The sequence below is a fragment of the Synchiropus splendidus genome, chromosome 9, assembly GCF_027744825.2.
Source record: "Synchiropus splendidus isolate RoL2022-P1 chromosome 9, RoL_Sspl_1.0, whole genome shotgun sequence".
Classification (NCBI taxonomy): domain Eukaryota; kingdom Metazoa; phylum Chordata; class Actinopteri; order Syngnathiformes; family Callionymidae; genus Synchiropus; species Synchiropus splendidus.
The window spans coordinates 11,500,727-11,520,764 of NC_071342.1; the positions used below are offsets into that span (position 1 = coordinate 11,500,727).

The window sequence follows — 20,038 nt, forward strand, 5'->3', positions numbered from 1 at the left end:
ACGGGTGGGAAATTTTACTTCAACATTTGATCTTGTTTTATTGTTTTTCGAGCACCAGGAAGTCAGCCTCCTTCACCTGAACCTATTGTCATTAACCACTTCCTCATTTGCTACATCTGTATAGCTTATTGGTTGTCACCCTCTTCTTCTTTTACCAGTTTACATTCTTCGTTTCAGCTCAGTCTCTCCTAAAAAGCTTCCTCTGATGTCTCCATCAGGCAGCCCCCCTGCCTGCACTCTCTTCTTCACCTTCCTGGATCTGAGTGCAACTGCCTGTCATAGTCTCTTGGCTTCATGTGTATTTGTTTTCCTGTCCCTATCACCCCTCCTGCTGTTGTAGCATAAACCAATATGGCAATCAGCATTCCCCCTTATCTACTTCCTGGTTCCAGACACCAGCACCTGATGGTACTTTGTTATGTGTTGGTTAGTTTTCCCACTCACATGCAATCGTAACTCTCTCCTGGTGCTTTTGGATTGATTGTTTAGACTCTGCATGTCTTTCTTTTTCCCAGTTTTATGCTGTTTATTGTCTCTGATTCTTCCCATTGTCAACTTGTTGTGTCCTCACTCTGTGATTGTGTATTAGGGATGCACCGATCCTGGTATCGGGTATCGACCCGATCCTGCCTCTTGAAGTGGGATCGGGTATTTGATGAAAAACGTCCGATCCGGGAGGCCAATATTGCCATTTAAACTCAATGTTTAGTGCCCACATTGATGTCACACACGACGCCCGTCAGAATGCTCACATGGGAGCAGCTACCTGCAGATACTGTGGAAATATTTCACCCTCCCTAGATCGACAACTGCAACGCCGACATGCAAGGTGCAAAATGCTGGTAACAAGTTTGTAATACCGCATGGTCATTTATTCTTTTACTCAAAGCATGACCAGTGTCATCCCACCGCATACTCAAAGCCCAGGAATTGGTATCGGCACCAGAGCCATAAACGTTTGATCGATACATCTCTGCAGTATATTAAAACTTTTACGTTTAACTGTTGATAACAGTACATTCTGTACTGTACCACCTCCTGCTTCTTCATTGCTTCTCTCTGGGATGGTCACAGATCGACCCCTAGTGGCACCAAGCGCACCACTCCTTTTTCCCTGCAAATGTGCCCGTTGTGGAGCACTACAGTTTTCATAAGTAATGTTGAAGACCCATTAATGTTGATCATTTGAGCTATTCAATTACATTGAATTCAGATTTTAGAATGTTTGTAAATGTAAAAGGACCAACCTAACAATATATTTTGTGCCGAACGCATCTCTTCCTGGCTGGAGCATCCCTCTCACACCCTCTTCTGTTCCTTTTTCTACACTTTCTTCAACTTGTAAGCAACAGTTTTGCTTTATAAAGAAGAGAATTTAGCATTCACAAACATCAGATTTTATTTCTATCAACGCACTGCACATTCAACGATATCACACAACAACTTGTCATTTGTATTAAAACATATTTACACAACATGGGTTTGATATGAAATGATATGGGTCCTGATAAATAACAAAGAGTGCATGCATTTCAGTGGTTAAATGAGAGAATAAGGTAAATCACAGGGAAGAGTTTTCTGTTTTCGTGATGCCTGCATCCTTTGCCATGGAGTAGAAATGACCCTGTCTGTCCAGAAGGTTGCTTGGAGAATCAAATTCCACAATTTTTCCAGCATCAAGGACCATGACCCTGATGAGGAAGAAGGAAGAGAAAACATGAATGAAAAGCTACTGATTGTGCTGAATGTAAAGACTCAGTACAGCGTGTGCAGAGAACTGAACATGTTCAGCATTTGTCTTAGTCGCATGGTAACAGGACATCACTGTCCCCCGATGTGATGCTATATTTGCAGCTTTTACACAAGCACCATTCATGCAATGATCCCTCACTCATTCATACTCTTCATACCTCTAACTGAAATCCTTTCACTTGCACCTTGGACATTGTTTATCCAACCACATATCAGTACTTTAAAGAGATATTTGAAGGTTTGAGCAAAGCTTGTGCTTCATGTTATACAAATGGTGCTCATTTACATGGGGACCATTGAGATGCTAATGACCACATCTGAGGTCATGGGGTTAATGGAACGATTGTTTGAAGCTGCTACACAAAAGACAGCAGTAAATGCCCCACAAAAAAAAACCAAAACAAAAAATCAATGAGGAAACCATTAGAACGGAAAGAAGAAATGAGAGTTGGAAGAATTGTTGTGTCTTTACCGAGAGCTGTCCATGATGGTGTGTAGGCGGTGGGCAATGGTGAGGACAGTACAATGAGAAAACTCTTTGCGGATGGTGGTCTGAATCAGATCGTCTGTCTCCAGGTCCACAGCAGCCGTAGCCTCATCCAAGATTAGAATTCTGGACTTTCTCAGCAGCGCTCTAGCTAAACACAGCAGCTGCCTCTGACCGACACTGGAGTGAGCGAAAACAGAGTTAGAAAAGCACCAATAATAGACCCCAATAGACAGACATGGGTAGATGAGGTTTCATGAAACAGTGTCCTGATTTTCAGAGACCACCAGATGGCACTGTCTGATGTTAAAAGGTTTTACAACAATGAAACTTCAAATGATTTTCTAAACCAAGAGCGCCGCCGAGTGGCCTCTAAAAATTAGGATAGAGTTTCATCAACCCTGCAATACTGTTTCATGATACCTCATCGACCCATCACTAGTTGCCGCTAGTGCCCGGTGCCCTGTGTCCTCGTCACCACACCCAGCAACTTCTACACTCAACTACTTTTGTTCCAATCCAATAAACCAACTCTCACACTGACCTGAGGTTCTCCCCTCCTTCGGTGACCATGTGCATCAATCCCTCCTGAAGTCCTGACACGTAGTCCTTGAGGTGAGAAAGCTCCAACACTCTCCAGATATCTTCGTCACTGAACTTGTCAAATGGATCCAGGTTCATTCGGAGCGTTCCGGAGAACAACACCGGGTCCTGCCACGAAAGAATCGGTCACACCTGGGAAGGTTTGTTTCTTCTGTTGTGCTTGTTCACCTGTGGTATGATTGTGAGTCTGTTTCTGAGGTCGTGCAGTCCGATCTTGGCAATGTCAATGCCGTCGATGAGGATCCGCCCCTCAGCAGCTTCGATGATTCTGAACAGGCAGTTGGTCAAGCTGGACTTGCCGGCTCCTGTGCGACCCACGATGCCGATCTAAAAATGGAGACGCAGAGATGTTATTAATGCTCGAGCTAAATAGCCGCATGTTCCCTACGGAGTAACACCCTGCCATTAGTAAGAATAATGAAACCTTTTTAGAAACTATTTCAGAAGTGACAGAACCTGCAATGATTCAGATGTGACATTAGATTTGTGATTTAAGTGTCATATCTGTATGTGACTGGTGTAATGTAAACGTCTCAGCAAATTATGAACATGATAATTATATTCCATTTTAATTTAATTTCTTTTTTCTTTTTGATGTCAGAAAGACACCGAAATAAAGAATGGCCACTTATTATGGAAGGGCCTGCAAGCTACGATAGGTGATTAACTATTACAAATATGAATATTACATCAATAATTCATCAATAAGAAAGAATTCATAAATTATGATGAATATTAATGATATCAAGGGGGGGATAAATACAATAAAAATCAACAAATAAAGGGCGGCATGAAAAAGAGAATGCCGATGTCAAATACCACACAATGACAAAAGATCTACATACTGAAAGAAGTGTCATGTTCCAGACATTTACATGTAAACTTCTCAAAGAGGGGCAGCTATGGAGAGGTGAAAATCAAAACCGGTCAACTGTTCTACGTGACATTCTCCAGACAGGACAAGTCCAAGGCCTCTGAGCTCTTTATTCAGGCCTATAAATGAATGCCAACTGAACAAACCTTCTCCGTGCTGCTGATGTCGCAGGAAATCCCGTGTAAAACCAGGTCCAAACCAGCCCTGTAACGAACTTTGTAGTTGTCAAATTGGACTCGTCCGGCTTCTGGCCAGCTCTGCGGCGGCCTTTGGTCTGTGATCCACTTGGCCTGGAGAAACATGGAGAGAAGATGGTCAGAGACACAGATGGAAAAGGGTGTTTCGGCTCAACGCTAGAGCACACACACGTCACCAGAAGAGAACAGTTGTGTACAGACTGCGTATCACATGTAAGTCAGTAAGTGCAGCTGCTTTTTCCTCCTCTCATTCCATTGTGATTCAGGCTCACCTGACATCAGGATTCCATCAGAATGTCTATATGTTCATAACACAGTGACTCAGAGCAAGGAGCCAAAACTTTGTGTAATGTGTTCATTCAAACAGCACTAGATGAATTCATATGAAATCGACTTGGCAAATCACATTTTCATATCTTTCCTATTTTATTCTTTGACATATTCATGTTCAAGTGACATAAAAAAATCAAATACTGAAATGTGTTCCGACACTTTGGGGTAGGGAACATATATTGCTGGAAATAAACTAAAAGCGCAAATACTTGTTACTTCAATGGCGGCGTTATTATCAACAAGTAACATCCGACTTACGACCTGCTCGACTTACGTCCACCCGTACTTACGATCACAGCCAGCAGATGCTTATTTACTTTTTTTGTATTCAATGTCTGGCACTGCAGCAGTCACAGTCCGGCAACGCGTACGACAGTTACGACAGCACGGTATCCCAGCATCTCACTCTCACGCATAAAAACGCAACAGACGGACATCGTGTATCCTACACAGTGGTACCTATAACCCTCGCGTCGGCCATTTTTTGAATGGTATTTGACTTACATCCAATCCCACCTACGACCTGTTGGTCAGAACCGATCCCGGTTGTAAGTCGGACGTTACTTGTACTTATTCCCACGTATGTTAGCAGCATACTAGCCAGTTATTGCAAACTCCAAAGACGCAATTGGTGTTTAGTTAAGCTTGACTACATTTTACCCTGGAATGGTCTCTACTATTTAGAGTAAATAAGCAATCCTTGCTTTATTAATGCGTAATATGAGTTGAAGTGGTACCACATGAATATTTGAGGATATATCTTGCATTGTTTTGCATTGTCCCACAGAGGGGAAATTCAACAGTATATATTAAACTTAATAACTATTAAACTTATATTTGCAGGATCACTTGGAAAAGTATTCAAAATTCACTTTTCAGCTCTAACTATTGGTCTTGTACAACCATTTTTCTTGTTACAAGAGAAGGTCTTGTATGAAAACGGGGAACAAAAAAAAAATCCTGTCTGACTCTATGGTCTGGAGATACAGTATGTCCAGAGATCTCCTCTTACATGACTCCACCGTGGAGTTCTGCCAAGGTACATCTGTTAATGATCTTGATCCTTCACGCCAGTTACAGCATTCCTCTTCATATCCTCATTTACCTGTACCGCGGCCATGAACCTCAGTAGCTGCCTTCCTCTGCTCCTATCACCTGCTATCTCAATCTTCTGACGTTGTTAAATATCCTGAAGTTATACCAAATGAAATTGAATCGGTGTACCTGTTGAAAATTGATTGAGCCCAGTCTCTTCTGACATACCTCATTTTCAACCTCGCTATATTCGTTCACTCTCTCCACTGCAACAATATTGGTCTCCAGCTCCGAATTCATCCTGACAAGCCAGTTGAGCGTTTGAGTGACCTGGAAAAAAAGAGAAAAACATAAACAAATTAAAGACATCACAACCATGACATGGACGACTAGCATTTGAGTGAAGCTCTACTAACATTTAGAGCGTAGGATATGGACAGTCCAACCATGCCGCTGTCCAGAGAGTTCCTGGAAATGACAGCAAATAAAGCAGAGAAGAACACTACAAGGTTTCCCAGGAACTCCAGGCGAATGGCGAGCCATCTGTGAAGAGCATCAGATAAATAAGAATAGAGCAACAAAGGCTGAGACAGGAAGAATAGGTCGCGCGCGCTTCATTATGAGACCTGTTTGACACGATCCATGGGTAGACGCTCTTCAGGTTCTGATCGATGGTTATTTCATTGTGCTTCAGAAACCGTTCCTGATGGCCATACGCTCGAATGACAGAGAGGCCGGAGACAGTCTCGCTGAAGTGTGAATAGATGGGCGAGCGAGACACGGAGTCCAGTCGACGCAGCTGCCGAGAAGTCGCAATGTAGAAGCGCTGGACAAAGAGAAAGATATTTTTGCATTTTGCAATGCTTTTTCTTGTACAAACACTCTTCACCTTGTCCTTCTCTGCACTGCTCCCTGTAATGGTCACACAACAATTGACATTGTGTACTACAACAAAGCATTGGTGAACAATGAAGGAACTTTTCAGTTAGAAAATTATGTTTTTGTGTTTTTGTTATGTCTTTGCAAAAATGCTGATAATTCATTTTTACATGTATATATATCCTTCCTCTAACCTGCACAAAATAGTAGATCAAAGCCAGAGGGATGATGATGATGGTGAAGAACGGAGTGGCCAGGCAGATGACAAACAGTGTCCCAAGAACTCCAAGTAGACACAGGATCCAAGACCGGAAGGAATTTGGGATGGCTTCGTCCACCGTAAATATGTCCTTCACAACAGGGAGAAACATGTTGAACAAATTGTTCTCCCTCATGCAGCATCATGGCACATTAGGTGTAAACGCCTGTTATTACAGTGGAAACGTAGGCTTTCAGCAGGAGGAGAGTGATTTTCTAGTCACATCTACAATGTTGACATTGACATAGAACATTTCAGGGCACTCAATTAGGCCATGGTGACGTTTTTCCAGTACTTTTTCTTAGGCAGAGGAAATTGCAACGGTGCAGTTGCTGTCCTACTTCCGTCCTTTGCATAAGAATAATAAAAAAAAATCTTAACTTCGGTTTGTAAATAATTAGTTGAAAAAGTTACCTGTGGGAGAAACTTTTTAAGCAAAGATTAGGTTCTATAACAACAGCAATCTCAAGAAAGACAGTCTCATCTAAACACTTGAAGCCAAGAGGTAACTGAACCAAAGGTTTGAATCACCTTTATAGATGAACCACATAAGACCAAAGACATTTCAAGACGCAGATTTCACCTTTGCAAAACGATTGACAATTCTTCCAATGGGTGTGGTGTCAAAGAAGACCATGGGTACTTTCAGCATGTTTTCTAGCAGGTTGGCATGAAGAATTCGAGAAGCGTTTAGTGCGGCGTTAGCCACCACCAACGTCCCGAGGAACACCAGCAATCCTGTCAGAAAAGTTTCACATGTATCACAACAACTCAATTCAATTGTCATCTCTGCAATAAAAGGCATTAGGAGATGGAGAGGACAGACCCGGGACATGTCTGACCCACAGTGTAGGAGATAGAGATACCGGGTGAGAGAGAGACAGCTGAAGGAGGACACGAAGATCAAGTTAAGGTGGAGGAGGCTGAATTTGTAAAGGCAAACCTTGAAGGTGTGATTCAGAATGCAACATGCTCAACATAGCAGGCAATACGAATGATGACTTCCTACCTTGAGCTATTCCCAGGGCCCCAAAAACACCAACCCTTTGGTCTCGTTTCCAATTAGGATACGTCATGTTGGCATAATCTACAGCATCATTCGTCCAGTCACTGAGCCACAAGTTCTGACCGATAAAGGCAACATTCTGAGTGAAATAAATGATGAACACCAAGGCAGAGTTTGCCCAGCCCATGGCACGCAGGTACTGGAGGTACACGGAGAACTTCACCTGGAGACAAATATAGAAGGAACACTGAAGCCATGTCCTTTAGAGCAGTGGTCCCCAACCTTTTTATCACCGCGGACCAGTCAACGCTTGACAATTGGAACGTGGCCCTGGGTGTATGAAGTTGCCTCTTCATACATACACACCCTTATATGAACCGTCATATAAGGCCTGTGCATGTTTGTGTGCCCACTAAGACTCACAAACGCTCCTCCTCTCGACCAGTGACCGAATTCTCTCTGACTCTGGTCGCTATGATAACGTTTAAATATGCCTTCAAAATAGCTACAGATACACCTCAAAAATGAATTTAAAGTGCATGAACATTTTAACTCACTATATTATTAAATCGATAAGAGCCATGAGCTTGTTTCTCTTCAATGACAAGGTCCCATCTGGGAGTGACGGAAGACAACCGCTACAAATCCATATTTTGGTTTTGTTTGTTTAAAACCTTCTTCTTGGAAGTCGGAGGCTCTTCTGTCTCTTCTCACTAATTCCTTCTCAAACAAACAACTGTTTCCTACTTATTTTGCAAGCTTGTGGGTTACATTTTGGCTCTCAAGTGACCAAGTGGCTTAACAGAGATAATCCGGTCATTTTTCAAAATAAAAGTTTTTTTCAAAATAAAAGATCATTCAGACTCAGATAATACACAAAACATATTTAATTCATTATTTCTTGTGCAGCCTGGAACCAATTGATGCACAGTGCGGCCCGGTGGTTGGGGACCACTGCTTTGGAGAATGTTCAGATGAACCAAGAGTAGACTTACATGTCCCGTCTCCATAGTCTCCTTCTCGATAAGCCTCTGGCCTTGAGTCGCCTCCTTAGCATCTTCGGGTTTCTTTATTGACGTGTTCTTTCGGAGTCTGATGCTAAAGAAGAAGCATGAGCGGCCTGCGTTCAGAGACTGGTGGGAAAATGCTAATATTCCAACCTGCTATTTCTCTGGCTGCGCCGGATACTGTTCTCTCGCTTCAGGGTGAAAGAGACTGTGTCCTCCAAAGGAGAGTCGGGATGCATGTCGTCTCTCTCAGGGATGAGCTCCACATCCTCACTGGCCAGGCTGCTGTTTTCTGAAACTGAGAGGCATGCGGCGTCAATTGAACAGGTCAGTTCTCTGCTCTACTGTATGTCTCATGCTAGTGCTCTGATGGGGTACAAACAGAACCACATGGAAGGCCTCTGTGTGTTGAATTGAGTAATGCTTCCCTCTTAAAAATCCCTCACCAAACAGCTTGCGGTTGAACCCGGATTGATGCCCAAACTTTACCCACTGCTTCTGACAGATTGACACGTTTCACCGTATTCAGCTTGAAGGGACACTTAACCTTAGCAACACTGGTGAGGGTGACGCCTGCTCTTTAAAAGGGCTACTGGATGCCTTTCTCTGACAGGTGATTTTGTTGTTGGAGCCGGCTTAAAGTGGACGCACACGATGGAGAAATTACATCTCTACTGTTGATAGGCAACGTCGGACAACAAAAGCGGAGCGTTACTCTGCTGAGACAAACAGTGACGCTGCTCACACATAGATCTCATGCCTTACCAAATATGGACACGACACTGTATGAACATGATTGAGACAGTTACCTGAGTCTGAGCGAGTCTTATTGCTCTGCTCTTTGGCATATGTGTTCAAAAACTCTGAAAAAGCTCCTCCGCTGGCTTGAAGCTCTTTGTAAGACCCTGTCTCAGACACCAGCCCGTCCACCAGAACTACGATTTCGTCAACAAACGGCAGGAAGCTCACTCCATGAGTGACCAGGATTCGAGTCTGGAAAATAAAAAGGTAAAGGACCAAGACTTTTTTAACTGCATTAAAACCAGCAAAAGGCGCTGATATTAAATCTATCACAGCAGTTACATGGGCATTTTAGCAATAAACGTCAGCCACTTTGTAGCTCTACAGACACATAGTAAATAGATTTTATAGCCTAAGAACATTTGTACAAACCTTATCTTTCAGTATTCCGTTGGGACCGATCACGTTATCGAACAGATGCTTCCCCACATGGGAGTCCACAGCAGATAAAGGATCGTCCAGCAGGTAGATATCCGCCTGACTGTAGGTGGCTCTAGCCAAACTCACACGCTGCTTCTGACCCCCTGAGAGGTTGATACCCTGCGGATATAATTGGAGAGCAAAACTGTGAAATGGATTATAGACTCATGTCAGTGAACTGGGGCTCAGTCATCCAGAGGAGACTCAGAGTAGAGCTGCAGCTCCTCCACGTTGAGGGAAGCCATTTAAGGTGTCTCCCTGGGTGTGGCCAACAGGGGGATGCCCCAGGACATAGCCAGGACACAGAAGAAGACCGGTGAGAAACTACATTTTCAGAAGGGCCACATACTACAAGGGGCCATCAAACCGAAGGAACAGTCGAATTGAATGTAACTTAAATTGCATTTCTTACGTCCTGTAAAATACGGACTAGTGTAGTTATGCTATGACATCAATATAAAAAGTTGTTTTTATATTATTCCATTGCAAAAAGTTTAAAGATTCCGAATACAAATCATAAGTTTATTGGAAGATATTTTAAAAGTGGTCAATTTGTTTGTGATAGAACTATGGGTAAAACAAATGATATGAAGTGTTTTTTTTTTAATTTAATATTTGTGGGAAAATAGATTAAATGAGAGCCTGTTCTCCCTGGGCCCGCATGGGTTTTCCCCAGGCACTCCGGTTTCCTCCCACAGTCCAAAGACATGCTCACTAGGTTAATTGGTCACTGTAAAATTGTCCCCAGGTGTGTGTGTGTGTACTTGTCGTTCTATCTTTGTGAGAACGTGCATGAGTTTTTAATCAACAGAGTGAGGACATTTTTTGTAAAGTGAGGACATTTTGGCCAGTCCTCACTTTGTCAAGCCTCAGTTTGAGGGTTACAACTGAACCTCCCCGTCACAGGAACAGCTTCTTCCCTTCGGCCGTCAGACTGTTGAATTCGTGATCAGCCTTTTTTTTTTTTTACAGCACTTTATTCCAAAGCACTTTCCTAGTTGGTGGGAGCCCCACTGACCATGGCAATACATTTTATTCTGATTCTGAAATAGTTATTATAATTGGGTTTTAGTTTGGATCAGAGTAAAGGTTAAGTTAAGCCATGTTTTAGATGGTTAGGTTTAGGGGGAGATGCTGGGGAAAGAGTTGTCAATGTATGTCAATGACGGTACTCACTAAGATAGGAAGATAAACGTGTGTGTGTGTGTGTGTGTGTGTGTGTGTGTGTGTGTGTGTGTGTGTGTGTGTGTGTATATGAAAGGATGTGTGGGCCCTGCGATATTTATCTGAGATAAAAGGAAGAATCCAAATAGGGAATGGGAAAATAAAGGCCCAAAAATCCAAAAGTTATAGTAAGAATTAGATATAAACAATGAAAAAAGCATGTGGTTTTGACCTCATAAGGGCAGCATAAGTCCAACCAAAAGTCCTTCTGTGGGCAATAAAGACCTTAATCTCACGGTCAAATGTAATTTTAATATATTAGAAGACATTGAAAACATTGAATCAGTGGTGGGAAATGTATCTCATCTTATGTTGGAGGACTTTTTTTGCCTCGTGTATAAATGTCGCTTTAAAACAAACAAGAATAGTCAGAACAGTCTCACCTTTTCACCAATCTCAGTCTGGTCACCGCCGGGCAGCAGTGCTAGGTCTGGCTCCATGGCACATGCCCTGATGACATCCTGGAACTTTTTGTCTTCGTGAGGAGAGCCGAACAGTATGTTGTCTCTCATGGTGGCGTTTTGAATCCAAGCTTGCTGAGGCACAAAGGCAATGGATCCCTGGGAACAGGCAGAAGGGCTTCCTTAACCCTCTGAACGGATGCGAGAATACAGCCACGGGACATTACACAATGCTAATCAAATGGAGCAGAAACCATTTGACTGTTCCACTTATAGAATAAACCAAGCGTCTGGCAGTCTCCAGCTTTGCTCATCAGACTATATTGTTGTTTCTGGCTGTAAAAGATTGTGATTGTTAAATAAGTGCAGACCCTCATACCAGTTCCATTCTCTCTACTGAGCCAAAACTGTATTCACCTGGATATTCACGTGGCCCTTGGTGCCGTGCATTTCTCCCAGAATCGCAGATATGAGTGAGGACTTTCCAGATCCCACAGCCCCAACCACCGCCACCAGCTGACCCGGTTTTATGTCCAGGTTCACACTGCACAAGTTCAGTTAAAGAAAACAGAGAACAATGGAGTTGAACCAGATGTATTTCTTGGGATCCGTATACTGTACTCTATATATATATCAACAGCACCAGCAGTATTTTGCTTGAGTAAAATCAAAAATTGAGTGGCAGAAGACTCCACTTTTTTGGTATTTATTAATTATTCAGTCACAAATAAAGTCATTCTTGTATATTCATGCATATTGGTTTGTGGTTCATCTGACCGTGAACATTGTTTCAGAAAAAAAGAACTGTTCATTATTTAAGTTAGAGGCAAGTGCCTTGCATGAGCTAGATATTAATATCTAAACCCTGACGCTACAGCCATTTGGTTCCCCAGTGGCTAACACTGAACTAGAGATGTAAGTAAAGTGAAAAACATGTACTTTTTAAGCAGCGGCTCCTGGTCTCTGTCCCAAGCAAATGAAGCGTCATCAATGAAAAGGGCAGAATCTAAGACAAAGAAGAAGAAAAAAACATGGACGTGAGTATAAAATTGAGGTTTACTGGTGAGGACTATACTGGTGTTAAACTTCACAGCACGGTTTCTTTTCAAAAGGTAGTAAGACTCCTGGAGTGCACTCCAAGTTTTTGCTGTGACAAAGGAACATGGTGTCAACTTGGTGCCATCTGAGTCACAGATGAGCCTGGATGGCGCAGCCAGAGTGAAACCACCAAGCTAAGAAACTGCTTCTTCTCCACAGCTGTCACACTGTTGAAGATTTTGTGAATCAATAATTGATACAAATTTTGCTTTTCTTGTGGTCCTACTAGTGTGGACCTTGTTAGACCATCTAGGTTTCATCACCCTTTCACCATTTGGCCGAAGATGGAAACGGACCAGTACTGAGAGGTGTGAACGTACTTGGCCTGGGGTCATGACGGACAGCCCCACTCTCGATATCGTCTCCTCCCAAAAACTTCTCCAGTCGCTTCCTTGAAACCATTGTCTAAAGAAGAAGAAGAAAAAACAACATACATAAATATTCAACACACACAGCTGGAAGAGACAGGAGTAAATAGAGGTGTTCACCTTATCAAACAAAGACACACAGCTGAGAGCAATGTTGCTGTTTAGGGCGTCATATAAGCTCATAAATTATGATAAGTTTGTTGAATCACATTTGAGTGCCACCAATTGTGTAACAGCGATGCAGATGAGAAATACATGCCACATGTTTGTGTCAGATCAAATCCAGGTGAAAGAAGTTGAACTAAATTTGACCATAAAATGTCAGATCAAGAGTGAAAATTCAGCCCTCTGCAACTTCTTTCATCAGTGTTTCTCATACTAAAAAACAATTATACATATTTGACTGAGAAAAATGCAAAAGAGGCCAGAGTCAAAACAACAGTGCTTTTTTTTTCTGTCTCCCATAAGAATGTAGAACCTCAAAAAAAGAGCCCCTCACACACCACACACTTAACGGTATGTGCAATATTTGTATATATAGAGTTTTATTTTTTATCTTAGAGTTTTTATTTGAGTTATTTTATTCTGCTTTAATCATCTTATTTCGAAATTTTGATTTGGATTTTTAAGTCAAACCTTACCTGAACAATAGCACTGATGAGCAATGGCAGCATGGTGAGCGGGAACCGAAGAATGTTGAAAAGAGAGATGGAAGTGAAAGCTTTCTCAGCGGTCAACACGTTGTCGGAGCTTACGAGGACGAACACGGCAAATGATGCCAGAGACACCTGACAATGAAGGACGTTAAGTAAAAACAGATTCAGACTTTAACGGTAAGCCACGACCTTCAGAATGAACTCACCAATGCAGGAGCACAGTTGAAAATAAAGGTGGACACGGATGTCAGGTACGCAAACTTCCTCATAACCTTCAACTCTTTATCCCTGATGTCATCCACTTGAGTCTTGAACGACGGCTCCCAGGCATACAGCTTCAGAATCTGACGGCAGATCAAGACCATGAGCTGCTTGACTGGAGTGTTATAACAGATAATTAGCTGTGCATATCTAAGAACTGACGCGTCGCCCTGCATTCAGTTCACAATAATTAGCCGCGACGATTCATTCACCTTGATCCCATTGAGAATTTCATTCATGATTTTCAGCCTCTCGTCTTTATACTTCATGTTTTCTATCTGTAATGGGAAAAACAGTTCAACAATGGTGTGGCTCAGGAAGAGAAAGTAGAATAATAGAGATCAGAATGAAGACAAAGGTTGACTACAGATGAGAGTGACTTCCTTGACTTGCCTGAAATCCGCGAGCTTTGTTCGCTAGCAGCCCATTGATGGGCACCATCAACACCATGACGGCAAGCCCGGCCAACACAGAGGGTCCCAGCTCCAGCCACAGGAAAACAATGGACAACGCAATCTGAAGGGGGCACGACCACAGCAAGTGAATGAAGTTGGTGATGTCGTTGAAGCGCTGGGCATCTGCAGACAGGAGGTTGACGGTTTCGCCGACGGTGGATTCTTTTCGAGTGTCGTTGGAAACTACCAGAGCCTTGAAAGAGCAGGAGAGGAGTTGAAATGGACGGCAAAATAATTATTTCAGTGTAAGCACTACCTTTTTGTAGACGGCGTCCATGATGGCAGTACGCACTTTCATCCCCAACACAAAGCAGCGTTGGAAATACTGCTGCAGGAACAGAGACTGAAATATGGCGACGACCAGCATCAGGACGGCATACAGGTATCCTTCCCAGGTGTAGCGGGATTTGTCTTGGGTGAAAGAGATCATCAATCTGAGGATAGAAACAATGTCAAAGGCAAAGTTAAAATGCAATACGGTTTCATGAGATACCATTATCAATACAAAACAATACTGTCATCATCAGAGGAACTGTGTATATTGTAGTTGACGCTTTACTTCATAGGAGCAAATATGAAAGTCAATTTCATTCTTCGTCTTCTTCTACTTATTATTATTGATATAATTGATATTATTATTGTTATTATGTTGCAATATATGTTTTTTATAATTATATTTTATTTGTCTTATGTCCTTATTTTTACATTATGAGTTAATGAATGCTGTTTGTTCATTTTAATTTTAATTTTAATTGAAGGGAACATTCACACAGAGACACATGCCCATCTTGCAACTCCAGAAACTCCAAAATAAGGAAAATAAATACAAACAATATCAAACGCTACAGCGCTTTCTTATTTAAAAAAAAACTCTCTCACTGTGAACATTGAGGAAGCAAATGAAGCAGAGAAAAACACTTGCTTGCATGGCTCCAAAGCACTTCCCTTACAGTCCAATGACCCCAGGTTAATTGGAGACTCTAGACTGCTGCCAGTGTGAGTCACTGTCTACTGTATGTTCCTCACAATGGACTGGCAGCCTGCCAACCCTCGCTCAGTGCTGCAGATGGGCTCCATCTCCCACAAAGACATGGAGGGAATCAGAGGTAGAAAAATGAATAAATCCAGTGTGTGGGACGTAGGTAGGGAGAACTCAGTCATTACTTCAGTTCATATTGAATCTGAGAGCTTTTTTATATTGGTTGATTGTTGCATTTGCACTCTAAAAACAAAAGGTCCATATCAATAATGAAGACGTCATTTTTAAAATTCTGAATCTGGCGCTGAATTTATGGTGACCAGAAGACTGTTGGCTTGGGTACACCACGACACCACATCAACAACATGAAATAAAAATGAATGTAGCGTTGCTCATTGTAAAATGTCGACCATGCTTCTAGGTTTGCAAGGATTGCCTCAGATTCCCGCTGTATATATTCAACCATGGTTTGCTTTAAGGAAGGAAGCGCGTGGACTTACTTGAGCAGCTGGGGACTGGCGAACGACAGAAGATCCTGCAGAAGTTTGAACACAGCAGATTCAATCAGGATCCATTTGAAGGTCTTGTAGATGGTGGGGATCAACCATGAGTTGGGATAGTTCTCTTCCTCCTTCTCCTTCTTCTTCTTCTTGTCTTTCTTTTTGCCTCTTTCCTCCTGATGATTTAGAAAGACACTTTAACCTGACACAACGTCTCTAAAATAGTATAGCGAATGTCTCCCACCATGATCAGCACATCCTGGCTGACTCCTTCTCTCAGACCGTTACTCAGGCTTTTTTCGAAAGCATCCTCCTTGTCGTTCACTGATTTCTTGCCCTTCTTCTTCTTGGATTTGTTTTGGAAGCGAACTCTGGCGGCTTCCAGCTCGGACTGCATGTTGCGTTGGAAGCTCTTGCTGATGGAGGCAGTGGTGTCGACAGCTTCGAGATCCCACATGTCCTCCTGCACCAGAGGATGTTTGTATCCTTTCACCACCATACTGCCAACAGAGACTGTAGTCAGTACGTGTCATTCTCATGCTAGCAAGTGGAACATTTAAACATTTGAAATTTGACAAGCTTCATTTCAAGTTTAAAGAAATATATTGTAATGTAAAAAAAAAAACTAAGAGGAAATAGGAATACCTTTGGATAGTGCACTAAAAACAACAGGGAGGGTAAAGAACATCTAACTTTCATGGTCGTATATTTTACATGCTGCCACTAACTCATGTCACTAATGTTCAAGCATAAACAAAAAAATGGAGAACGGAGATAGAAGTGGGCGATAAGATGACATGGATTCAGTTACATTAGCAATGCTAATGCGTTGACTCAGTTTGATGGCGTGTACTCATTCTTATGACTGTACGGCAGAGCTAACAGCGCTAACAGCTAACGTGACGTCTCACTTCAAAACTTTATTGACACTTGCCGACGAGCAAAGTTTCCTGCTTTGTGGTTTAAAAGTTGGCTTCAAAACTAAATGCAGAACAAAAAAAATGTGTTCCAAAACGTGAAGAGATAAATTATTGGGATATTATTGTTGGGAAGCTGAGGCAAAGAACGTTGAAGATTTGTCTGAAAAATCCCAACAAAAGCATGCAAAAGAGATTGTAATAAAAGTGCAACAGTTGTTTAAAATAAACAATAAATAATGAGATACTTCGCCATATTGACCAGGTCTGAGTGATTTGAAAATCTTTGTTTAGCTTAGTGTTATAACCAAGCACACATTTAACTAACCTGATTTTTATTTCAATAACTACCTGAATGAAGTGTGAACACCAACTTTAAATTAGTGAATCGCTGTATGATGGGTTGTCGTCATCATGATCTATAAAAGCGCCCAGCGAGCACCGACCCCCGCCCATCAGAGTATGTGCCTTCTCCTTGTCAGAAATGATAAACATTTCATGTTCCATTTGCTGTGTGCCATATGTCATGAGATTGTGCGGCCAGCAGTACAGTGTGATACATTCTATGAAAATGAATTGTGTTGGCTAAAAGATGCGGTGCATAAATATGGCCGCTCCGCTTCTGTTAAGACTGGACTCACCTGTTGAACCAGTTGAAAGTGATTCGGCTCAGAAACGCTGCAGTGGCTTCAGGGTGCTATGATTTAAAAAAAAAAAAGTGAGCTGAAATCAGAACATATAGAAAACCACTGTCTAATGACAACATGGACTTGCACCTTTTTTGTGGGGCCCCTTCTTTCTGGGGGAACATCAGCCACAGCAGAAAGGATCAGTGCGATCAGTTCCAGGCCAAACTTTATGTAGAAAAGGCAGAAGCGAGGCAGCTCCCTGATTTCACCCTGAAGACAGAAGATCTCCAATGAATGTGTCTGTTTTACCGAATAACAAATCACGGTGACTCTCATCATACCAGTCTGAGAGCTTCTCTTAACAGTGTCTGGAAGGGAAACACGTCGCATAGGACCAGGAGGAGCCAGAAGATGAACAGAGATGTGGAGTCCACGGCTCCTTCTCTGCGCCTCACTCCTTCCTGACACAGTAACAGCAGTATCTAAAACGACAAAAACAAAAATCCGTTTTCAGTCCCGGACCACGGCCAGAACAAGTGTGGATTGAGGGATATTCACCCACGAAGCGGCGAACAGAACTGGGTTGGCGTAGAAAACATCTGGATTTTTCGGCTGCACGTTTTTGTTCTGGCCGAAGTCTTCACCGAGAGTCACTGCCAGCCCGGCGATGGCGGTCAGCAGCAACAGAGACACAACCAGCTGTGGGAAGAAACGACATATCAGTCGTGTTATTACATCATAATCAATTAATTATTATAGTAGAACATTAACAGTGGGTGTCATAACACCGGTGACTCATCAAAGAGCTCCAGATAACAAGCAGACATAACTTCAGGATTCCACACTGACGGGGTTATTGTTCAAAAAGAGGATTTCCTAAAGACAATAAACACCACACAATGGGGCAGTTCTCTTTGATACTTGTGCTCAACTATTCAGATCATTTAGCACAACACATTTGTTTCAAGCATTATCTCATAATGTGTTTATTATGATGATTACAAGTGCATTCTATGAGATATTCTGGAGGAATCATCATGTATCTCCTTGGTTGGTCTGATACCACAATGGCGGTGAATATGAAATATTACGCGTGAGTCACCTGCTTGCACTTGTAGAGCTTGGACATGTGTGAATTTTTGGAGAGCCGCCGTTTGCAGAGAGACATGAGATGTCTGGGAGCACAGAGCCAGAGGAAGCCCAAGGGGATCCAGACCAGGACCGTCTGCTCCAAACATACTGGAAGGTCCGGGTCCTCACTCGCCAGGTATGAATCATTCTGACACAGGAGCAAAAATAGGTTAGGATTTCCTGCAAGTGTTATATTTAAGGACACAAGTCTGTGAGAAGGTCTGATGGCTCTGAGAGTTGCGGGAAATGTAGGGTCCTGCGACTTGCGTGAACATTAACACTCATGTTAGCTTAGTATGCTAAAAATAAATAAATAATACATTTGCGCTCAGTCCTCTGAATTTCTATATTAAAACAAGGAATACTGCAGCTATGTAAACAAAAATGTTTCCCCTCAGTTTCCCTGGTTTGACAGTTTGTTTAAGCTGGTTAATAATGAAACAGATTTTGAGCTAGGCAAAATGAAAAGACGCAGAATGCTCTTGGTGTTTTTAAAGTGATTTAGTTGCAATATTATACTGTTGCTGTCTTTTCTTTTCATTTTATCTTCTTAAATCAATGCATTGAAATGAATTTCACAATGATTTGGAATATTATTGGGAAATGCATTAGTTATAAATGAATACATGCCCTTTAAATAATAACAATATAATACTTTTCATGCTCTCACATTCAACCTAACACACTTTTAGGAATCTCATCATTTAATATTAATATTTCACCAAGGCGGTGGGTAACTTTTTTAAGGAATCTACATCATAACATGAGACAAATGAACAGAGGAAGCAGATTATCTTGTCCCATTGTGACAGTGACAACAAGCTAATGTTGTTGCTCAACATAAATCATAAACATATTTGGAGTCAGAGTTGCTGATTCATTATGTGAACTGGTTTTCAAGTCCACTGTGTGCAAAGGTAAACCATTAAAAGTAAACAATGACAACTGATACAGCTATAGCCAGAGCAGACTTAAATTTTGATTCAAGCAAAACTCAAAAAGTGGAGAGGTAAAAATATTCAAAGACGTAATTATGTATATTATATTAAAGGTAACACAGTTGGATAATGTGAATAAAAAATGTTGTCAGTCAGTGTAACACTAGCTCTATAGAATTAATTCATTTCATTCAAATGAAGAAGAAGCCTTACATAGGTCAGATATAAAAATGGTATAAAAGCAATCCATCCAAACATCCATTCAAACTCTTAACATCTCAAAATGTCATAGTCCTGCAGTGATAATTGGATGAAGGAGTTTTCCGTTAGACGACTGCATGGTGAAGAACTCACCCAGAAGACTGAGCCACAGTACTTGTCCAGAACCGGGGACGACATGGTCCACAGCGTCACGCTCAGATCAAGAAGTCACTTCACAGCTCCACCAGTCTCAAATGGATTGAGTAGTTTCAGTACAGACCAGAGGAGCGAGAGAAAACATCTGTTGCTCCTCGAGGTCCAACGCTGAGAGTTGAATGATCCGGTCCTCGGGGCTTCGCACGCTCTTTACTGCTCACATGTGTCTAAAGTTCAGCGTTTCAGGTAGATCATTAGAAGTTACAAAAGAGGGAGACTCTTGTCAGTGTTTTCCTGACCATTTCCTCATGTTGGGGGAGGTCTCCAAAATAGGGAATGTGTTTATGTAGAGGGGAGGGAGTAACCTCATTACACCCGTCTTCCTGTCAAGATTTGTTTCTGCACGCCTCAACACCCAAGAAGCAGAGCGATAGGTTCAGGGGCTGTGCTCGTGCACAGGCAGGGCGGAGG

General features: G+C 42.1%; 1 protein-coding gene across 2 annotated transcripts; it reads right to left on the reverse strand.

Moving 5' to 3' along the window:
• Positions 1-1,387: 1,387 nt before the first annotated feature.
• abcc2 (ATP-binding cassette, sub-family C (CFTR/MRP), member 2) lies at positions 1,388-19,942 on the reverse strand. 2 transcript variants are annotated; one of them, XM_053875005.1, is made up of 32 exons: positions 19,565-19,942; positions 18,244-18,420; positions 17,700-17,840; positions 17,483-17,623; positions 17,289-17,411; positions 17,154-17,209; positions 15,840-16,095; positions 15,596-15,771; positions 14,373-14,550; positions 14,055-14,309; positions 13,874-13,939; positions 13,607-13,744; positions 13,386-13,532; positions 12,697-12,781; positions 12,218-12,284; positions 11,696-11,822; positions 11,261-11,437; positions 9,606-9,773; positions 9,242-9,425; positions 8,586-8,730; positions 8,421-8,523; positions 7,429-7,648; positions 7,003-7,157; positions 6,355-6,510; positions 5,908-6,107; positions 5,698-5,824; positions 5,510-5,611; positions 3,863-4,006; positions 3,011-3,169; positions 2,784-2,950; positions 2,225-2,419; positions 1,388-1,691 (listed from the first exon to the last, which is right to left on the reverse strand). In XM_053875005.1, exons 1-32 carry the CDS (start codon positions 19,607-19,609, stop codon positions 1,562-1,564), a joined length of 4,710 nt encoding a protein of 1,569 aa, XP_053730980.1. In that variant the 5' UTR covers positions 19,610-19,942; the 3' UTR covers positions 1,388-1,561. The 2 variants fall into 2 exon arrangements, with proteins under 2 accessions (XP_053730980.1, XP_053730981.1); XM_053875006.1 differs by lacking the exons at positions 17,700-17,840; positions 18,244-18,420; positions 19,565-19,942 and having other exon boundaries at positions 17,154-17,211; positions 17,290-17,411; positions 17,483-17,620.
• Positions 19,943-20,038: the final 96 nt, after the last annotated feature.